Here is a 20,421-nt window from a genome sequence, read left to right as displayed (position 1 = left end):
TGACCTTTTATCATACTAAATAGTAAAAATATATTTTGATGGGCAGTAAAAATATATTTTGACCTTTTATCACACTTATTAGTGAAAATATATTTTGTGGGCATTAAAATATATTTTGACCTTTTATCATACTTAATAGTGAAAATATATTTTGGTGGGCAGTAAAAATATATTTTGACCTTTTATCACACTTATTAGTGAAAATATATTTTTGGTGGGCATTAAAAATATATTTTGACCTTTTTATCATACTTTATAGTGAAAATATATTTTTGGTGGGCAGTAAAAATATATTTTGACCTTTTTATCACACTTATTAGTGAAAATATATTTTGGTGGGCATTAAAAATATATTTTGACCTTTTTATCATACTTAATAGTGAAAATATATTTTTGGTGGGCAGGAAATATATATTTTTACCTTTTTATCATACTAAATAGTGAAAATATACCACCAAAAATATATTTTGACCTTTTATCATACTAAATAGTGAAAATATTTTTGGTGGGCAGCAAAATATATATTTTGACCTTTTTATCATACTAAATAGTGAAAATATTATTTTGGTGGAGAGTTTAAAATATTTTCTTACCTTTTTATCATATTTTATAGTAAAAATATATTTTTGATGGACAGGAAAAATATTTTCTTACCTTTTTACCATACTTAGTAGTGAAAATATATTTTTGGTGGGCAGTAAAAAATATATTTTGACCTTTTTATCATACTAAATAGTGAAAATATATTTTTGGTGGGCAGCAAAAAATATATTTTGACCTTTTTATCATACTAAATAGTGAAAATATTTTTGGTGGGCAGCAAAATATATATTTTGACCTTTTTATCATACTAAATAGTGAAAATATTATTTTGGTGGAGAGTTTAAAATATTTTCTTACCTTTTATCATATTTTATAGTAAAAATATATTGTTGATGGACAGGAAAAATATTTTCTTACCTTTTACCATACTTAGTAGTGAAAATATATTTTTGGTGGGCAGCAAAAAATATATTTTGAGCTTTTTATCATACTAAATAAAAATATATTTTTAGTGGGGGAGCAAAAAATATATTTTGACCTTTTTATCATACTAAATAGTGAAAATATTTTTGGTGGGCAGCAAAATATATATTTTGACCTTTTTATCATACTAAATAGTGAAAATATTATTTTGGTGGAGAGTTTAAAATATTTTCTTACCTTTTTATCATATTTTATAGTAAATATATTTTTGATGGACAGGAAAAATATTTTCTTACCTTTTACCATACTTAGTAGTGAAAATATATTTTGGTGGGCAGTAAAAATATATTTTGACCTTTTATCATACTAAATGGTGAAAATATTTTTTTCGGCGCGCAGAAAAATATATTTTTACTAACTTGGGGAGTCTGTTATGGTTTTAGTGAAAATATATTTTCTGCGCCACCGAAAAAAATATTTTACTAACTTGGGGAGTCTGTTATGGTTTTAGTAAAAATATATTTTTCTGCGCCACCGAAAAAAATATTTTCACCAATTTGTAAAGAACGATAGTATTGAAGGCTGACATATCAGGAATTGTATGTCAATGATATGGTGTTTAGTGATGTCAACCTTGTGAGATTACACTGGTGCTCGGGGATGGTGCTGGCGCCGCCGTAGCAATAACCCGGGACCAATAGCATAAACATATTCCTTCAAGTTCAACTTCAACTCTGATATTGGCAGGACCCAGAAACTCTGGGTATGACAGCCAAGCTTGTGCGGGGGTTAAGCGTGGTTACTGGCCCGGCCTGTTGGTGTGCTTTGAATGCTTGGTTACTTGGTTGGAGCTGCACTCCATCCCGAAATCGGTCATGTCCGATGTCGGTTGCATATTAAAGGTAAGCTTATCATTCACACCATTATGACCTAGCCCGAGGTACTCTGAGACGAATATACCTAAATTCGTCTCAGGAGGTACTCACACCTCCGTCACAACGATTTCCACTGTCATTCTCCGTACGTAGTGAGGAAGGGACAGGGCCCATGATGTTTGGGGCTAATTATGGGAACGCACCACCATTAAACGCGCCCATTGAAATACACGGTAAAAGGCCTACATTTGGATCTCGTTTTGGCACTTGAATTACGTATTTCAACTATAAAGCTTGGTATCAAATTAAAGCTGATCATATGTAGAATATTATTCTGTTAACGGAATATATTGCTAACCACCGACTTTTTTGTTATTTTGCCGCAAAGAAAAATTGTGCAAATTCAACCCTAAAAATCACTCAATTTTGGAAACCGGACGTTGTTCAAATTCGCGCCAGAACTTCAACTCTGAAATAAAATTTTGGGAATTTTTCTCAAATTTGGTCATGTATACACTTGTCGGAAGCAAATGAGCTGAAAATGGGCAAGATTTGATTATACGTTCAGAAAATAAAGCCGCAACAAGCTCAAATAAGCGGTGGACTATTTTAACCGAATTTCACTGGTACATAAATCGTGGAGTGATTTGGTGGTGCGCCCTCTTATAGGTATGCCAGGGCCAGGCAAACACACTTGCTAGTCAGCCAAATTCGCCGACAATGTCAATGCATTTTTACATAGATATTTAAAACAACTGGTCGAAGAAAGAAACCTACATAAATATGTTTTCTATACTTCACTTGACCCAAATATATGATTTTTATGGTGATAAGTCACTCGCACATGGAATTTTAGAGGGATTTTGATAGCAGTTCCATTAAAAAAAGCAGCTATCATAATGAGACTAAGATCTAGAAACACCCCCGAAATGCCGTTTTGGGGAATTTTGCTAGCTGAATCTTTTTTGACATTGTTTGATGAAAGTCAATCTTTGACAAGATGTAACTTTGCTACGGAATGTGCTATGAAAAAAAGGTTTTCAGTTTTGGCTTTGTTTACTCAAGGGCTTTAATTTGATATATAAAATATTGCAGTTTGATGGCAAATTTGAATTCACCTAGCATACAGGTAATTGTGACCATGTTGTTGGAGTACATGGATCGAATCCATGGGTTCCTACACTCACACTGAGGGCCGATGACCGGGCCGATGACACACATTCGATGGGTGTATTGTTGGAGCTAGCCCTAGCCTAGACATGCTACTTGCTAGAACTCTGGCCATGATCATGATGATAATTGATATTATAGTAACCGTTTTTACTTTTACTAAATGCCAGATCGAGGTGCTTTAACGTATTGAAAGACTGGTAGATACAAATAGCATGATAGCTCGATGCTTGAAAGGAAAGAACGATACATCCCCTGCCCTGCAGTAAGAGTTGGAAGCACTCCAGTTCAATGGCAATGCATTGAACTGCATGGTGTCCATTTGGTCGCTAAAAATATTCATAATGAAACCCATATTGTGCTTGAGTTGAGAACACAATCATCGGTCATTTCTAAATTGCACACTCAATCGCTTGCAGAAAACTGAATCACACGCATGATTAGTTAGGGATGTTCATAAAATTTTGAAGTTCAATATTTTTAGCTGAATTACGTAAACAATAAGGGGTCAATCATGTTTCTACTGCATATACTTTTGAAGTTACAGGCAAAAATAGTGTCATCAAAGTGCCCAAAATTTTGTGAGTGAAATTGTGACAGCAGGTACATGTACATTGTACAATGCACACTACTGTATGTGACCCCAGATGACCTCCTATTCTTTACTGTAAGAAAGCTGTTTTGGATGGTATTGATTTACACACAAATTGCTTTTGAGCTAAATCGAGTGTCGACTTGGTGGAACATGGATTGCACTATCACTATGTGATAGTTTATGAATCCAGTATCATGCCAGTACCAACATAAGTCAACATCACTTAGGTTTTGGTTGTCAAAATTAATTTTTAGTGATTTTCTCCATTGAGCCCCACAGTAAAGCCATTTTTGGACCGTACATGCACATTCCACTTCCCTATGGACGAATAGCGCCACCTATAGTGTATGATGTGAGCTAGCCTAGATTAGTCAGTGTGCTAAATCCCAGGGCTAAATGGCTGTGCCTGCATGTGCAGCCTGTGTCTGTTTTGCAGAAGCATACGGTCTGGACTGACAAATCTACCTTACTAAATTACTGTCCATGACGACACGATAGTTACTGTGTGGATCATATTAAGGTACAATGTAGACTGGGGAGTCATACCGGCCCAAGTCAGAGATCCGTCAACTGTTTTTTGACACTCTAAAACAATTTTCTAAATTGTCAAATTTGACTAATAGCTTGGCTAACATTTATGTATCTTCACAAGATAATTTGCTTACTTTTAACTGGAAACACAGGCGCTGAAGTACAAATTCTGACCATATTATGATAGGCAAGCTCACATCACACACTATAGGTGGCGCTATTCGTCCATAGTGAAGTGAAATGGTCGCATGTCATGAACTGGGCTATCAAATATGGGGATTTGTTACTAGTGAATAGGTTTTATATGGTTCAATAGCTCAATTACAGAATTACATCCCGTAAAGAAGTAACAAGCGAATTGGGGGTCAAAATGTCTGAGTGTGTTGCGGGGATCGGAGGACGTCGGCATGTCGCATGGGAGGACGTCGCACACTCATAGGAATTACGCACAAAAAGCAAAAAAGGAAGAAACTTTGAAATGCTGTACCGTATTTAGTAGCATGAACCACAAATTTCATACGTGTATACATGCAGTATTCTTGATACTAGATCTATTTCATGTAATTGATATATATACAGTTTTGAATCTTATGCAACCTATTAATTGATTAATTGACTGTTTAAAAGTACATTTTGACCCATTTTCTGTGGGTTTTTTGTGTAGGGCCTACCTTGTTCATACTTCCTTTCTACATTTTGAAACATTGATAACCAAATAGAACAGAAATTATTAATATTAAACAAGAAATACAAGATTAATATATACACGGTATGTGTTGTTTGTCACCACACAACAAAACCCTATGTATTATGAAGACGATGGATTTTTTGGTCATCACATAACAAAAATCATCTCCGCTTAGACCACCCTGTATTCTCAATATTTGCTCTACTACTAGTACTAGCAGAAGGAAATTTAAGCAATTATGTGATTTTTAAAAAACTTATCTATGGTAAATGATCAAACATCAGATAAAGAAGTCTTTAAAGGGATACAAATGTATAGCTTGAAAGCTTATTTTTACTTTTTTAAAATACACAATTTTGACCACCCTGTATGCTCTAACCACAATGAAATCAGCCACCAGACTTTTTTAAAACTAAAAGGCCATGGTTACATCCTTCTAGATCAGTATCTGTTTTTAGTTATCATTGGGGGAAAAATACCAGTGTTTATTAAATTACCAGGTACATTTGTTTAAAATTTATATATTATGTTACACCTTGTACATTTTACCCACCCTGAATATTGATGTTGTTTTTGCCACATATGAGAACCTTGTAATGTAGACTTCCTAAAATGTATACTTTCCTATACATGATATACACATACAAAATAAAAAGTTACGTTCAGTTGAATAGGGCCTACAAATTGGTGTGATTTAGCTGCTTCTGGCTCTAAGCCCTCGAAATATTAACTGTCTTAAATTTGTGTCATGGTCGAAATATAATCACTCGGTGAAAGATGTATTGTTCCATTCCACTTGGAGCAGTCCATCTTTCACCTTGTGATTATATTTCGACCATCAAACTCATAGACCGTTAATATTTGTATACTATCACACTTTGTTATAGTATTATCGGTTTGTAGTACTTAGCATTTCAATCTAAAATTTAGACTTACACCAATGTTCGGTTCAATGTGATTATTAAGTATTTAAAAGGATGCGAGGCTCAACATATTCTAACACACAATTGTGTTTATTAATTTGTTTAATATAGCCACCAGCAGCAAGTACCCACTGGCCACTTATGACCATTGCAGCAGCAGCCGGTTCCCAAGATGGTGCTCTACAGCCAACAGGTGTTGATGATGCCCTGCCTGAAAGCATGGAGCCCATTTGGAGGAAACTTAACAAACCAATGCAACCAGTAAGTTTTTGTAGATAACTGATCACGAAATCATGCCATCCATTGCCTGTGTTATTGGTGCTGTTGGTTTAGAAAGATTATTGAATTCTTGATTTAATTAGAAGTTTTTGTTCGGCAGGAACTATATGCCTAGGGTGATCAAAACACCCAGTACCAGTTCTTAGCATATCCGCTGTTAGTAAAACTTGCTTGGAGTGTAGATTATATGTGTGAGAAAGAAACTGGTATTAGTAAAATGCTGTCTCTTGTACACATGCTGTCAAATATTTGTTGGTTTAATAGTCATGAAAGTGCATGGAGGCCAGGAGATGTAGCAGTGATATTTACCTCCTGTTTAGTATGTAACAAGGCATCTCATTGGTCCTGCTGTTTGACATCACAATGGCCGAGTTCTCAGTTCTTTGACTCTTATCTGTGTTGTGACCCAAGTCCCAAAGTAATGACAGCAATACAATATTCTGAATATCCAGAGACAACAAGCATTTGTTTCAATGTAAACTTTGTAACTTTGCTTAAATTTATAAACAATCTATGATTTATAATGCTGTTTGCACAGAAAACTTTGGTTAAATGATCTACGTACTTGCCCTAGCTCAACACCTGGATTCTTATTAGTAGGCATACATACATTATACTGGGTATAATATTGACTTTCATCAAAAATGTTACTTCTGGTGGTTTAAATGTATCCAAAGCTTAGTGAAAGTAAAATAGATATATAGGTTAGATACGAAGTTTCCTGTTTTAACGGTGAAAATATGTTGAATATTAAAGAAAAGAAGTGCAAAAGTGATGTGTCTACACATTTACATGTATAAATCTTATATATACCCCACAGGGAAGTATGAAGACTGACCCCTGGCACAGTGACAGTGCATAGGACTGGCCTAGCGCTGGAGTAATGCATATCACATTACAAAATTATTGAAATCCACACAATGAGTCAAGAAATTTATTTTGTTTTACCAGTAGGCCATCAGCGGAACTTTGTCCTTTTTGAGGACTCTTCTTGTTTAGATTGCTTTCACTTGAGTCCTATAATAATCAAGGCTGGATCTCAGATGTAACACGGTCTCTTGAATTTAGTGGTCAAATGTTGAGTCAAGATGTGAAATACAATGTTTTAAATGAGTGATTCCAAAATTCAATTCTACTTTCAGTAATCACCTTATTGTGTGGTCGTACACACAGTATTCATTGTTTTCATTGTTTTTACTCCCAATCTCTTATAGATGACTATTGGATCACAAGGAAAAATCAGCAAGTCACAACATCAATCAAGACATATGTTTGATCCAGGTACTTATATATGTAAAAACTACAACTGTCTGTACCCCTTTCTAGCATAGTGTTTACAAGGTTGCCCTTCCAAACAGACAAATGTCCTAAAACACCAAGTGATAATGACACACAAGTCCGCTACATCATCTGAATTAAATTGGCAATCAGAAGCGTCAAATTATGTCCTCTTCCACAGGCTGCTTCTTTTACGGTGGGAGTAACGGACAGCCTGTGGTAGATGCTAGCATGCTATGAAAAATTTGAACATTAATAAATTTTACCAAAAAGTATGCACTTTTTTCTTCAAAAACAGCACAATGTTTTCTTAATACCTATACTAGACTGTTGGGGGGGGGGGGGACATACAAAATGAACCACCAGTCCCCCTGCCTTACTCTTCTAAGTTCTAACACAGCACAATGTTGTGTTTGCTATTCACGCTTAACCAATCAGATCGCTAGAATTTACAAGTTGTTGCTGAGCATCTGTGCTTCTGTGATATTTTTGTTTATAACATGTTCATGCTCTCGCTGTGGCTCACAGTTAGATGATTAAGCTATGTTATTTTCAATACTTCATTTATGTTGCACGAATTAATTAGAATTCATAACTTTTACAATCATAGGACATGATGAAGATGACCACCTCGAAGAAGTAACTGGGGATCCACTTGACAAAAGGATGAAAACATTCATGAGGCCGAGTTGGAGAATTCTTACGAAGGTATTTTGATTGTTGAAATTTTAGAATTAGGATTTTAAGTTCTCCTGATGAAATCATACACACACAGTTTGGTCACCAAAGGTTAAAGGTTAAATACTGTCTGATGATATACTTGCTGAATAGCAAAGGAGAAAAGTTATTTAGTAGTAAACTTGGTCATTTGGGGGAAAAATAGAATTTGTGTTGTAAGTGTTTTTTTGCGACTAAAAAATCATAACATTTGTAAAAGGACTGCAACTTCATATTGATTAATTTCATGCTATTGTTATTTTCATTTGACAGATGAGGAGACAAATCTGTCCCAGTATTCTGCAATTGAGAATGGTGATATGGTGGCAGTATATGTTGACCATTTCTGGAAATCCAGTCCCTGATTGGACAGGTAGTTGATGTCAACATGGAGGAAGGTATCATTGTGATCCAGTGGTTCTACGCATCCTGGTCTGGAAAGTGTGGGCCACTGTTTCTTGGAGGAGGAGCCCACAAGCAGCCCAAGACCGAGTGTCTGGACATAAGGTCTGTGTTGCTGTGGGGATTTAAACTTACTCCAGCAAAATACTTAAAGTCTGCCACTGTGGTCAAATTGAAAAGAGCCTACAAGGAGATATATCAACAGCAACATTTGAACATCAATTAATGCTACAGCCTATGTGAGGACACACAACTGGGCAGTAGACATGTAGCAGAGCAATGGAAAAATAACTTTGATTTCTGTGATACTTATTTGATTTTAAATCAAACATTAAAGCTGAATTTATACTCGATCGCTTTTGCAAAAAAGCGATTCTCACGCATGCTCAGTATTTACTTACATTTCCAGAGAGTCAAGCCGATCAATCGATTCAAATCGCTGAGGCAAAAACGATGTTGCTTTTGCGAGTTGAAGAAATCTCAACTTCCCAGCGATATCGCTTGACACGTGAATGCATCAACCAATCATTTCCAACCAACTGGATCTATTATTTTGCTAATTAATTTATCTTTCTGGATTATTAACTTTCGATGATGAATTAATTCAAAACAATAATTATTGACATAAATGGATGTTCTAAAAATGTATTTTGTGACATTTCGAACATTTTAATTGTCGTCTGCAATCGCCATCGCCGTGATAAGTATAAATGCAAAAGCGACGATTGCCCATCGCTTTTCAAAAGCGTTTTATCACAATTGCTTTGCGATTGAGTATAAATTCAGCTTAACACGTTCTATAATCAATTCTCATTTGAATATTTGCTAACAAATATATATGGTATGTAAGCCATGAGCCTTGTCTACTGCCAGAATGATTATCAATGGTACAAACTGGACTATCCTCTACCCAAAATGACAAAGATCTACGTAGATGTTACATTCACAATTCTTAAGCTATACTTAATACATTATAATGCTAGTTGCTACACAGTGTTTCAAGGTTTCACTCTCCTCTGGCAGCCGATTACCTGGTCCAGAGCTCTGCTCAGTTGGTAATTCACTTCTTTGAGGTGTATGTGTTACGAGGGGTGATCAATCAGAAATTGGCCTAACTTTACATAGTGTCCTGTGTTAAGAATGTTAACCGCAATCCAAAGTCAGTAGTCCACTTGGGAAGCTAACAGACAGGGGAGTATGGTGACTGAAAAGATCAGATGTGAAAATCTATCAATTGCACACAAATTAATACAAATCATTTATGCCTAATGTAATAGCCAGAGTATGCAAAATGGGCAAGTGGACTACAGAGCAGTCTAGCATGCAGAAATGAAAAGGTGGTCTATTCTTGTAATTAAAGTAAAACAATAAATTAATTAAAATCGCATTCCGTATTTAACGGGAAGGGCTTTGAGACTAACTATCAAGATTAAAAATTAAGATGGCCTAATCACTGCGTATCATTGGCGCATGATAAGTCTGTTGTCATTGATAGATTGACTCTGTGGAAAGGCTTGAAAATGAGGGAGTTTCGTAAAAGAATTTTATTTGGTGGTTTTGTTGCGTTCTTTTCAAATTGAGTCTCATTCATTCTGTGCTAAAAACAAAAATGGTACATTTTCTGGCTGGAAGTAAATTTGATGAGGAATCCAATCACTTACTTTTTTGTATGGGTTAGAGTTAATATGCTTATTTATATACCTCATATATAGATTCCTGTCATCTGATTGGTTGAAAGTGCAGTCATGGAATTAACTATGCCCTCAAAATGAACTATGGTCCGGTCATGGAAATGAACTATGGACTGGTCATGTGCGTCCCGATGTTTGAGATCACCTTGAGCCTATAATTTTAACTATGTCCTTCATAGCAGTCAATATTTGTATATTAAAAAGTGTGTTTAATTGTTTTATAAAAGTTATCTATTTTGGAGATATGAAAATTGCCAAACAACTGCAAATTATTTTCTCCCAACCTCATAGACCTTACTCTCCTCTAGCCAAAAATACAATCGTTTATTTTCACTTTCATATTACATAATATATAAATTAGCAGTGTAATATTTGACAAACAATTTTTTTATCACCCTGTACAGCTTCTAGGCAACCATTTAATGTGTCAGAATATGGGTAGTTAGGTTGCTTAGACCTTCAGCTTTCCAAAAGTGTATACTTTTGCTGGTTTAGGGTGGATAGTATGGAGATATTCTAATTTATATCTCGACATGAAATGATAATAGAATGAAGATGGATACTACACAGACTACACCCTCCATGTTGGTCTTCTTGTAAAGCCTAGTTTTAACCTCTTTCCATTTGACAATCATATGCAAAGTCTTAGTACCATGAAACTTGAAACAGATCCATGGAAATTATCATATGGATGTCATGTTGAAGGTCAAGTACTGAGGTCAAAGGTCATTTAAGGTGAAGTTGTTACAATGACAATTTCAAAATTGGTCTTAATTTGCCAAGTTTAAGTCCAATTGCCATGATACCTGCAACATAGATTCAATAGCCTTTATGAGCAATAAGGTCAAGGTCATTTGAGATCAAGTTGGAAAATATTATATAACAATCTAAACTTGCTCAAAATTGTTCATGTTTTACAAAGCTGAAATCCAGTTGCTTGAAACTTGGAACATCTATGAATAAAATCAACATTCTAATGATCATGTTTGGGTTATCGCAAAATTGGGCGAGACTTCGTTCGAGAACTGCTGTTTGCCTAAATTTTTCACTTTGTTCAACCATAACATTTTCAAACTTACCCCTGCGTATAGCCTGTACTGTAATAATAATGCTATTTTTGGATTCTTTGATGAAAGCTTTCTTAAAAATATATACTTTTGCTAGGGTAGGGTGCATACTTTTTGAATTATTTAACTTAAATGTGCGAAGGTGTATAAACGTGAAATATCAGACATGCCACAAAAAAGTTCCCATGTTACGATGCATGACGTTATAAAGCTTGAAATACAGCCTTAATTTGCGTAGTTTGATTAAAATTGAATATTGTTTTGGATGTTGTTCAGCCAAGTTTAATCCAACAAATATATCTCTATGAACAATTTCAAGATTTGCAAGGATTTATTTTCATTAATTTTGCATATCGTCAGCCTGCTACGCTAGCAGCATGTATTCCACAAGTTAATGAAAAATGCGGCTGAAAATTTGATTAATTATTGGTTTGTTACTCAGAAAATCAAAATTGCAAATGAGAATTAGGCAATTAGCGTAGCAGGCTGACGATATGTTACTTGACTTGTTCATTGGGACAGAAATTTATGACCCAACGAGTGAATTATGAACATTTTGTTTACTTGGCATCTGTTACTTGACATGTTCATAGGGACAGAAATTTTTGACCCAATGAGTGAAATATAAACCTTTTGTTTATGTGGTATTTGTTACTTAACTTGTTCATAGGGACAGAAATTTTTGACCCAATGAGTGAATTTCAACCCTTTTGTTTTGTTACTTAACTTGTTCATAGGGACAGAATTTTTTAACCTAATGAGTGAAATATAAACCTTTTGTTTATGTGGTATTTGTTACTTAACTTGTTCATAGGGACAGAAATTTTTGACCCAATGAGTGAATTTCAACCCTTTTGTTTTGTTACTTAACTTGTTCATAGGGACAGAATTTTTAACCTAATGAGTGAATTTCAAACCTTTTGTTTTGTTAATTGACATTTTCATTAGGACAGAAATTTTTAGCCTAATGAGTGAATTTCAAACCTTTTGTTTTGTTATTTAACTTGTTCATAGGGACAGAATTTTTAACCTAATGAGTGAATTTCAAACCTTTTTGTTAATTGACATTTTCATTAGGACAGAAATTTTTAACCTAATGAGCGAATTTCAGACCTTTGTTTTGTTAATTGACATTTTCATTAGGACAGAAATTTTTAACCTAATGAGTGAATTTCAAACCTTTTGTTTTGTTAATTGACATTTTCATTAGGACAGAAATTTTTAACCTAATGAGTGAATTTCAGACCTTTTGTTTTGTTAATTGACATTTTCATTAGGACAGAAATTTTTAACCTAATGAGTGAATTTCAAACCTTTTGTTTTGTTAATTGACATGTTCATTAGGACAGAAATTTTTGACCTAATGAGTGAATTTCAAATCTTTTGTTTTGTTAATTGACATTTTCATTAGGACAGAAATTTTTGACCTAATGAGTGAATTTCAAATCTTTTGTTTTGTTAATTGACATTTTCATTAGGACAGAAATTTTTGACCTAATGAGTGAATTTCAGACCTTTTGTTTTGTTAATTGACATTTTCATTAGGACAGAAATTTTTGACCTAATGAGTGAATTTCAGACCTTTTGATTTGTTAATTTGACATGTTCATTAGGACAGAACTTTTTGACCCAATGAGTGAATTACAAATTTGTTGTTTACTTGTTAATTGACATGATCATTTTGACAAACATTTTTGACCCAAAGAGTGAATTAGAAACCGATTCATTATACCTGAAATTGTATTTGTAGTTCATACTCTTTAAGCTTAACATTTCTGTACATAAATAAAGTGATGATGCCACTTTCATTGTGTATATTTTTGTACTTTGTAGAAATTTGCTGTACTTTGTAGAATTGTTTAAGGACTTGTATTTGTCAATTTGTACATATGGAAACTAAATAAAAGATATATTTATTTTGATTTTACCACAAATCTTCTGTTGTTGACTGAATTCTCTGGCGGTATGAAGATAAACAGGTTTTACACCATCATAATAGCAGAGAAATAAGCACGTAAAGCTGAAGCAGACTATTTCACTGTTAAAAGGTCTTGAAAAGTACCTAATAACAGAGGCAACTGATGTTGATTTCTGGTGAATGAGAGTTTCATGCAGAAAGAAACTACACTCAGAACCGAAACAGATTAAGTGGCATGTTCATTACGTAAATGTCAGTTCTAGCATCAACTAGTGAAGGAACATAGAAGTAAAATGACATTGAGAATTGATTAGAATTGTTACTTGCAATATAAAGCAGTAAACATCCCATTTTGGACAAAATAATGACACATGTCCTGAAAACAAAGCCTCTCCATTTGAAAACATGACATATTAAGTACTTTTTTCATGAGGTGACATCCGATACCATAAGAAAATCATCTCATTAAGCGTTTCATAGCTTTACATTGGAGATCTATCCATACAACTGCTTGTTTTACAAAGAATATTACTTCATTACATTAATAGCATCATAGCTTACACCCGTGTGTAATGCTCATCGTAAAAAGACGCCAGTAAAAATGGAATCATGCAAAAGTAAAAGTTTGCTAAAAAGGTGTATTTTGGAATCTTTAATTAAAATGTCATGTTTATTGCATACTAATGTGGCATGGTTAGATTGTTAAGAGAAGGAAATGCCTGATCACATCATTAACAATAGGGATTAGGTAGAAGGAGGCGGTTTCATACATAGAAGATACACTCAGAACTTGTCTTTGTACAAAACAAGGTGTAATGAACAGCCCATAAACAAAAATGGGTCCGAAACGCCTTGATTTTGCAAATTTTACTTAATTACAATATTGAAATAATATACATATTGCAACATGATATATCACATTTGCAACATTCTAATAGATTTTGCTTTTGCCTTATTAAATTAATACAAAAAGAGAGCAATACAGGAGCATTATTTTAACAAAAGAAAGTATATAAAGCATGGACCTTTCAATTGTCTATGTACAAACTTGTCAAATAGGCTTACATGTAATTATGCCAGTTGTATTTTGGGCCCTAAAAAAAGGAAAGACCATATGGAAAGAAAAAAGCAAGGTACACCAACTTGATGTGGGGAAACAAGTATTTCAAATCCGATAAAACAAATTACCAGTATTCTAGGCACTTTAATATTATGAAACATGATCCTCATGCGGCATTTTCTAAGAAAGTTTTTTCATTGAAAAGATTAAGTTAAGGGCTGGGGTATGAACGTTTGGACAGTATTTATTTTGGGACATTAGAGCACATCAGACATATCGAATTGCATTCTGAATACGAAGAATGTCATTCTGATATCAAATAATTTTGATTTTTGAAATTCGCAATTTAATACACATTTTATGGCAAATCATTAAAATTGATATTTTTAATATTTAACAGTACTTGAAGTAAACTTTATAAATCTGATGATTTATACTTAAAGTGTATGTAGGTGGGATGAAAAGCCGACGATCAATTGAAAATTTTGACCTTTCGTATTGAAGATATGGATTTTTTTCCCAAAACACCAAAAAAAAATTAGGTCTTTTTGGGAAAAAATCCATATCTTCAATATGAAAGGTCAAAATTTTCAATTGACTGTCGGCTTTTTCCTTCCTGCTACATACACTTTAAGAATATATCATTAGATTTATATAATTTACTTCGAGGACTGTTATATATCAAAAATTTGAAAAATATCAAATTTTTATAATTTGTCATAAAATTTAGATTATATTGTAATTTTCAAAAATGAAAATTATTTGATATCAGAAAGACATGCTTCGTACTCGGAATGCAATTCGATAGGTCTGAGGTGCTCTCATGTCCCACAAAAAATACTGTCGAAACGCAATAAACGCTCATTTTAGATCCCTTAATGGTAAGACTACATGTACTATAAATCAATATTTTTGGGTGGATTGCTTGCAGCAGGATGATTGCAGTTTATCACCATTTAGCAAAATCAGCGGGAGACTTGGGCCTGCAATGATAGCTACTCCCAAGATCAGTACCATTGCAGCGGGGAGGGGGAGGATGGGACTACAAAAATTCAGAAGACAATAAGGAAGACAACAAAGAAGAAAGGGGGAAAGAAAAAAAAAAAAGAATGAAAGGTCTTCTCATACCTGTTTCACACCAAAATTCAATCATGCACATTATCCCAATAAAGGTTTTAGTCATTTCCAAGCAAACACAAATACGGAATTCCCGCATATCAATACACTGCCAAGCACAGTGAATATCGCAATAATTTATCTCCAATTGGGTCTTTTAGTATTAAAGGTCTTAGTTTTGGGGTCTTAGTTTTTGGGTCTAATTGACCAATATTTTGCTAAAAATCCATGCATAATTGTTCAGGGTACCGTACTTTTATTTTGCACAACTTTGCCCTGAAACTTGGTCAAAGTGTTTCTAATATGTTCTAATGTATTATATAGTGAAGCTGCCCCTAATTTGCATATGCAAATATGCTAAGTAGAGGGCGGGTTCACTATATAATACATTAGAACATAATTAGAAACACTTTGACCAAGTTTCAGGGAACAAAAAGTATGCAAAATAAAAGTACCCTGAACATTTATGCATTGATTTTTTAGCAAAATATTGGCAAAATTACATATTAACGAGCCTTTCTAGTCCTTTTAGTTCATATTGATTATTGACAAATTTTGACCTTTCATAATTGAAGATATGGATTTTTTCCCAAAAAGACCTAATTTGTGGTTTGGGAAAAAAAACCATATCTTCAATACGAAAGGTCAAAATTTTCAATTGATCGTCAGCTTTTCATCCCACCTACATATACACCTCAGCATAAATCATTAGATTTAGGGGAAAGTGGGGTAATCCCGGGCACCTTTCGTTAAGGCTACACAGGTACAAGATTTAATAAAGTTCATCAGTGAAAATCATATCAATGCAAAGTAGGAGTAATGCTCTAACTAGTAACCAGTGTTTAATAACTCAACATCTATAGTTAATAAGTTATAATTAAAAAACAAAATGGTAAAAAATGATGGGGTAATGCCGGACACGGGGTAATCCCGGACACATGATTGCTGCTAAGAGGAAAGTGGAGTAGGGTGATTTTCCCTAGAATGTATTAGGTACTTCTGTTACCTCAAGCATACAACTATGGGGGCTGTTGTTGTTGTCTATATTTTCGAAATAACAAGTGTCCGGCATTACCCCATCTGTATAGAGACGCATGTGTGTCCGGGATTACCATTCACGGTCCCGATTTAATTTTTCAGTGCTCGTCCTACTAATCCATTTTTAAGATACCAAAATTCATACATCCAGCTAACAATCAAGTATCAAACATAATTTCCATCCATACTTCATCTGTGTCCCTTGCCGCATTAACTGTCATCCAGCTAATAAATCATTTTTCAGATAAAAAGTCAAAAATGGCAATTTCTGGTTTTTCGTAATTTTCACAAAGAAAGACGAGACCCAAAGCGCTGGTAGTAGTACACGTGAGGTACACCTTGAAGTAGCTAATATATACCCTAAGGTAGTATAATAGTGCCACCCTTCTCCGTTTAGCTGCAATCGATGTGTCCGGGATTCCACACAGTCCGGCATTACCCCACTTTCCCCTATAAAGTTTACCTCGAGTACTGTTTAATATCAAAAATATCAATTTTTAATCATTTGCCATAAAATGTCATTACATTGCGAATTTCAAAAAATCAAAATTATTTGATATCAGAAGGACATTATTCGTATTCAGAATGCAATTCGATATGTCTGATGTGCTCTAATGTCCCACAATTAATACTGTCCAAACGTTCATACCCAACAAAATGTGTTAAGTTTTAGTTTTAAAAAGCCAAAAATTTATGAAATGAGCAGTTCAAGAAGCCTTTCATGGACGGCAGGTTTTCCCTATTTTGGCAGGCCTATATTTTTGTGTTAAACATAAATTGTCAAATGTCGAAAGCAGAAGTGAAAGTGGCCATTTGTTTATCCACTACGCAGGGGGATGTTCCCCCCTCGGAAATTGGAAAATTTTGGAAAATGGAGACCCAAATTGAAGCGATTGGTGGACCATTTTGGCACTTAAACTGTGAAATAATTTTATTGAACAGTTGAACATGTTGCAAAGGCCGAAAATTTGTGAAATGACGGTCCATGAAGCCTTTCGTGGGCACGTTTTCCCTATTATTGTAGGACTATAGATTGTGTTAAACATATAGCCTAAATTGGCAAATGTCGAAACTGAGCAGTAAGCAAAAATGGCCACTTGTTTATCCACTGCGCAGAGGGGTATCTGAGGGGATGTTCCCCCTGAAAGGAAAATTGCAAAATGAAGGTCCAATTGAAGCTCTGTACATTGGGAGTAGGTTCTTAATGCCAAAAGTCGAGAATAAATGCTCAATATCGGGTGTTTCTCTATTCAGATCTTGCAATATTTGAACGAGTACGTTTTCAAGATTTTGTAGGCCTACGCATTGGACTTTGGGACTTTGGATTTGAAGAAGTCCGCAAAGTGCCTATAAAAGCGTAAATACGCGTGTTTTGTGCGTTAAAGTAAACCCTGGTAGAAATAAATCATTTCTAGGGTCTATGGTATAACTGACTATATATTTACGGAACTTTGGCCACTGGAATTTTATTGCCATTTTTTTGAAACAGGAAACTGAGTACGTAAATTAGCTACATGTATTTGAATGGGGCCCATACTATTTAACTTATGGGGCTCATGTACATAATGTTGAAGTATAATTCGTTTATATTTACAATCTGATCAAAGTGTTTTCAATCTCTGACAAATGCTGAAGCTTGTACCGCCCGGGGGGGGGGGGGCACTTCAATTTGAAGCTATTTGAAATGGATATAGGTGTAGGGCTGGCACTTTCGCACCCAGGGGCATTCGGTGAGAGCAAAATGTAAAAAATATGGGGTCATTGGGTGAGAGCATGATTTTTGGCATTCGGTGAGAGCAAAATGTAAAAAATATGGGGTCATTGGGTGAGAACATGACCTTTTTTTAAATGGAATCTTTGGGTGAGAGCCGAAAAAGCTCTACAGAAACCTCGAAAATCGAATTTCTAGTTCTAAATGGCTTCAAATTCCTTTGTTTTTTCAAAATAAGTAACAAAATCAGTGATAAATGAAAGTTGCTGTTCAAATTGAACTTGTAAGGGTCTTTGGGTGACAGATCAAATGGAAAAATAAGGGGTCTTCGGGTGACAGAGCATGTGTTCGTAAAAAATATGGGGTCTTTGGGTGACAGCGATGCTGAAAAGGGGTCTTTTAAGACAGCCCTACATACGCGTCACCTCCAAAGTTGGAGTGCCCCCCGGGTTGTAACGCCGGTCGTCTAGTTTCTATCCTCAAATTAGTTGATCATGAGTGCGGCCACCACTACAAACGGAATGCCGAATCCCGATACGTCCTGTTTTGCAAATGAGAGGGCGCTATGAATATCAGAATCTTTAACAGAATCAGAATCCGAGGGACCAGGCGGCGAGTGGCATGATAGAGCCGGCACTTGTGAAACCGCCCGGCCGTATGGCATTTTCCATAAACTCGGTTAGTTTTGTGGGGTTCATTATGGAACCCCAACGGTTTTACCTTGATGGGGTAACTTTGGGCACTTTCAGAGTTTTTAAACCACTGTTTCCAAACAAAACCAGTTATATTTCATGTATTTCTAATTATATCTTTTTATGACATTAGGGTTCCCTTCTACACCTTGAAGTTGAAAAAGATTTTTAAATAATTTTGTAAGGGTGCCCTAGGGGTTAAAAATAGCCTGACCAAAGTTACCCCGCATTTGGGACAACTTTGGGCAGAGTAGGCCTATTACCGGTACATCCCATGAAGAAAAAAACAAAACAAAAAAATCTTCGCTGTATATATGGGCAAGTTGTTATTTTTTGTGACATTTGACCCCTTGAAAAATTAATCAAGCACACATCCATGCTCATGAAAAAAAATGTAAAAAATGCTCATTTTTGGTCAAAAATCCTGAAAGACTCTTTCCTCTATGCCTGGGACTTAAGCCAGGCGGCGAGGGGGCACACCACTAAATGCGCCATTTGTGTAACCCTAATGAGTTCCGGAAAAATACAGAAACTTTTTGAGGTATTTTGGGCTGGTCTTTGGACTAATTAATCAGAAAGAGTGGCGAATTATAGCTTAAATAAAAGTGTAAAGCCTATACATAAATTTGAGTCGCCAAAAAAGTCGTATTTTTAAAATTATTGAGAAAATAGGTCCGGGAATTTAAAAAATGCCAGAATCGGGTTTGCAGTCTTGAGAGCATGTCAAAAACAGTGAAGGCTCTATTCGCGGCCTCGTAGCGGGAAAACGAGGTGGAAAGACCCCCCATACATTGAAAAATATGTTAAACATTCATCGATTTGCGATCGTCTGGTCATCATAAAATTTTTAAAACGAGTCCAAAAAGGCCTCAAAATGACCAAAGAAAACCGGTGTTTTTACATGTATTTCAATGGGGCGATTATTTAGTGGTGTGCGCCCGCGAGTGGCATGATGGTCGGAGAGGGGTACATCCGAAGGTCCGCTTCCGAAGGTTCGCTATTCCGAAGGTTCGGTTTTCCGAACGTGCAATTTTACCATTCGCTAATGTAATTAAAGGTTCGCTATTCCGAAAAAACGGTTCTCTATTCCGAAACACATGCAGGCGCTCTCTTTCCGAAAACAGAAAGGTTCTCTTTTCTTAGCGTCTTTTTCTTAGCAAAATTCCAATAAAAAACTCACGTTTTCCAGACAGTTTCGGCAATCCACGGTTGCCTTTATCAATGGTATATATGCCAATTGCTAATCGATCCTTTGGTGGATGGTATGACGTCATCGGAAGATGATGACGTCCTCTGGATCAATTGGTCACAAACGTGACTCAGTTGGTAGGCCCCCTCGTCGCCGTTCATTAGGTTCTCTTTCATACTTTGCTGTGATTTTCTCCTAATCGTGAAAACGTGAGTTTTTTATTGGAATTTTGCTAAGAAAAAACTTTGAAATCTGAATATTGTATTCCTGATGAATCTCTTCAATAGAAAGGTTCTCTATTCCGAATATGAAAAAAGGGTTCTCTATTCCGAATATTCAAATATGGGTTCTCTATTCAAAAAACGAATAAAGTTTCTTCATTTCGAAACAAGTCACCGTGTTCTCTACTCCGAATATGAAAAAAGGTTCTCTACTTATTCCGAATATGAAAAAAAGTTCTCCATTCCGCATCCGAAAATTAAATAGGACGGTTCTTTATTCCGAAATGAGTCACC

The 20,421-nt window shown here is 35.1% G+C and overlaps 1 protein-coding gene across 1 annotated transcript; it reads left to right on the top strand.

Moving 5' to 3' along the window:
• The first annotated feature begins 5,827 nt into the window (after window positions 1-5,827).
• LOC140172010 (uncharacterized) lies at window positions 5,828-8,403 on the top strand. The gene is made up of 4 exons (XM_072195358.1): window positions 5,828-6,009; window positions 7,242-7,308; window positions 7,916-8,013; window positions 8,296-8,403. The coding sequence occupies exons 1-4, from the start codon at window positions 5,890-5,892 to the stop codon at window positions 8,401-8,403; spliced, it is 393 nt and encodes a 130-aa protein (XP_072051459.1). The 5' UTR covers window positions 5,828-5,889.
• Window positions 8,404-20,421: the final 12,018 nt, after the last annotated feature.

Source organism: Amphiura filiformis, chromosome 15 (assembly GCF_039555335.1).
Source record: "Amphiura filiformis chromosome 15, Afil_fr2py, whole genome shotgun sequence".
Classification (NCBI taxonomy): Eukaryota; Metazoa; Echinodermata; class Ophiuroidea; order Amphilepidida; family Amphiuridae; genus Amphiura; species Amphiura filiformis.
Note: the sequence above shows the minus strand (reverse complement) of the source record. Positions and strands in the feature narration are given on the sequence as shown.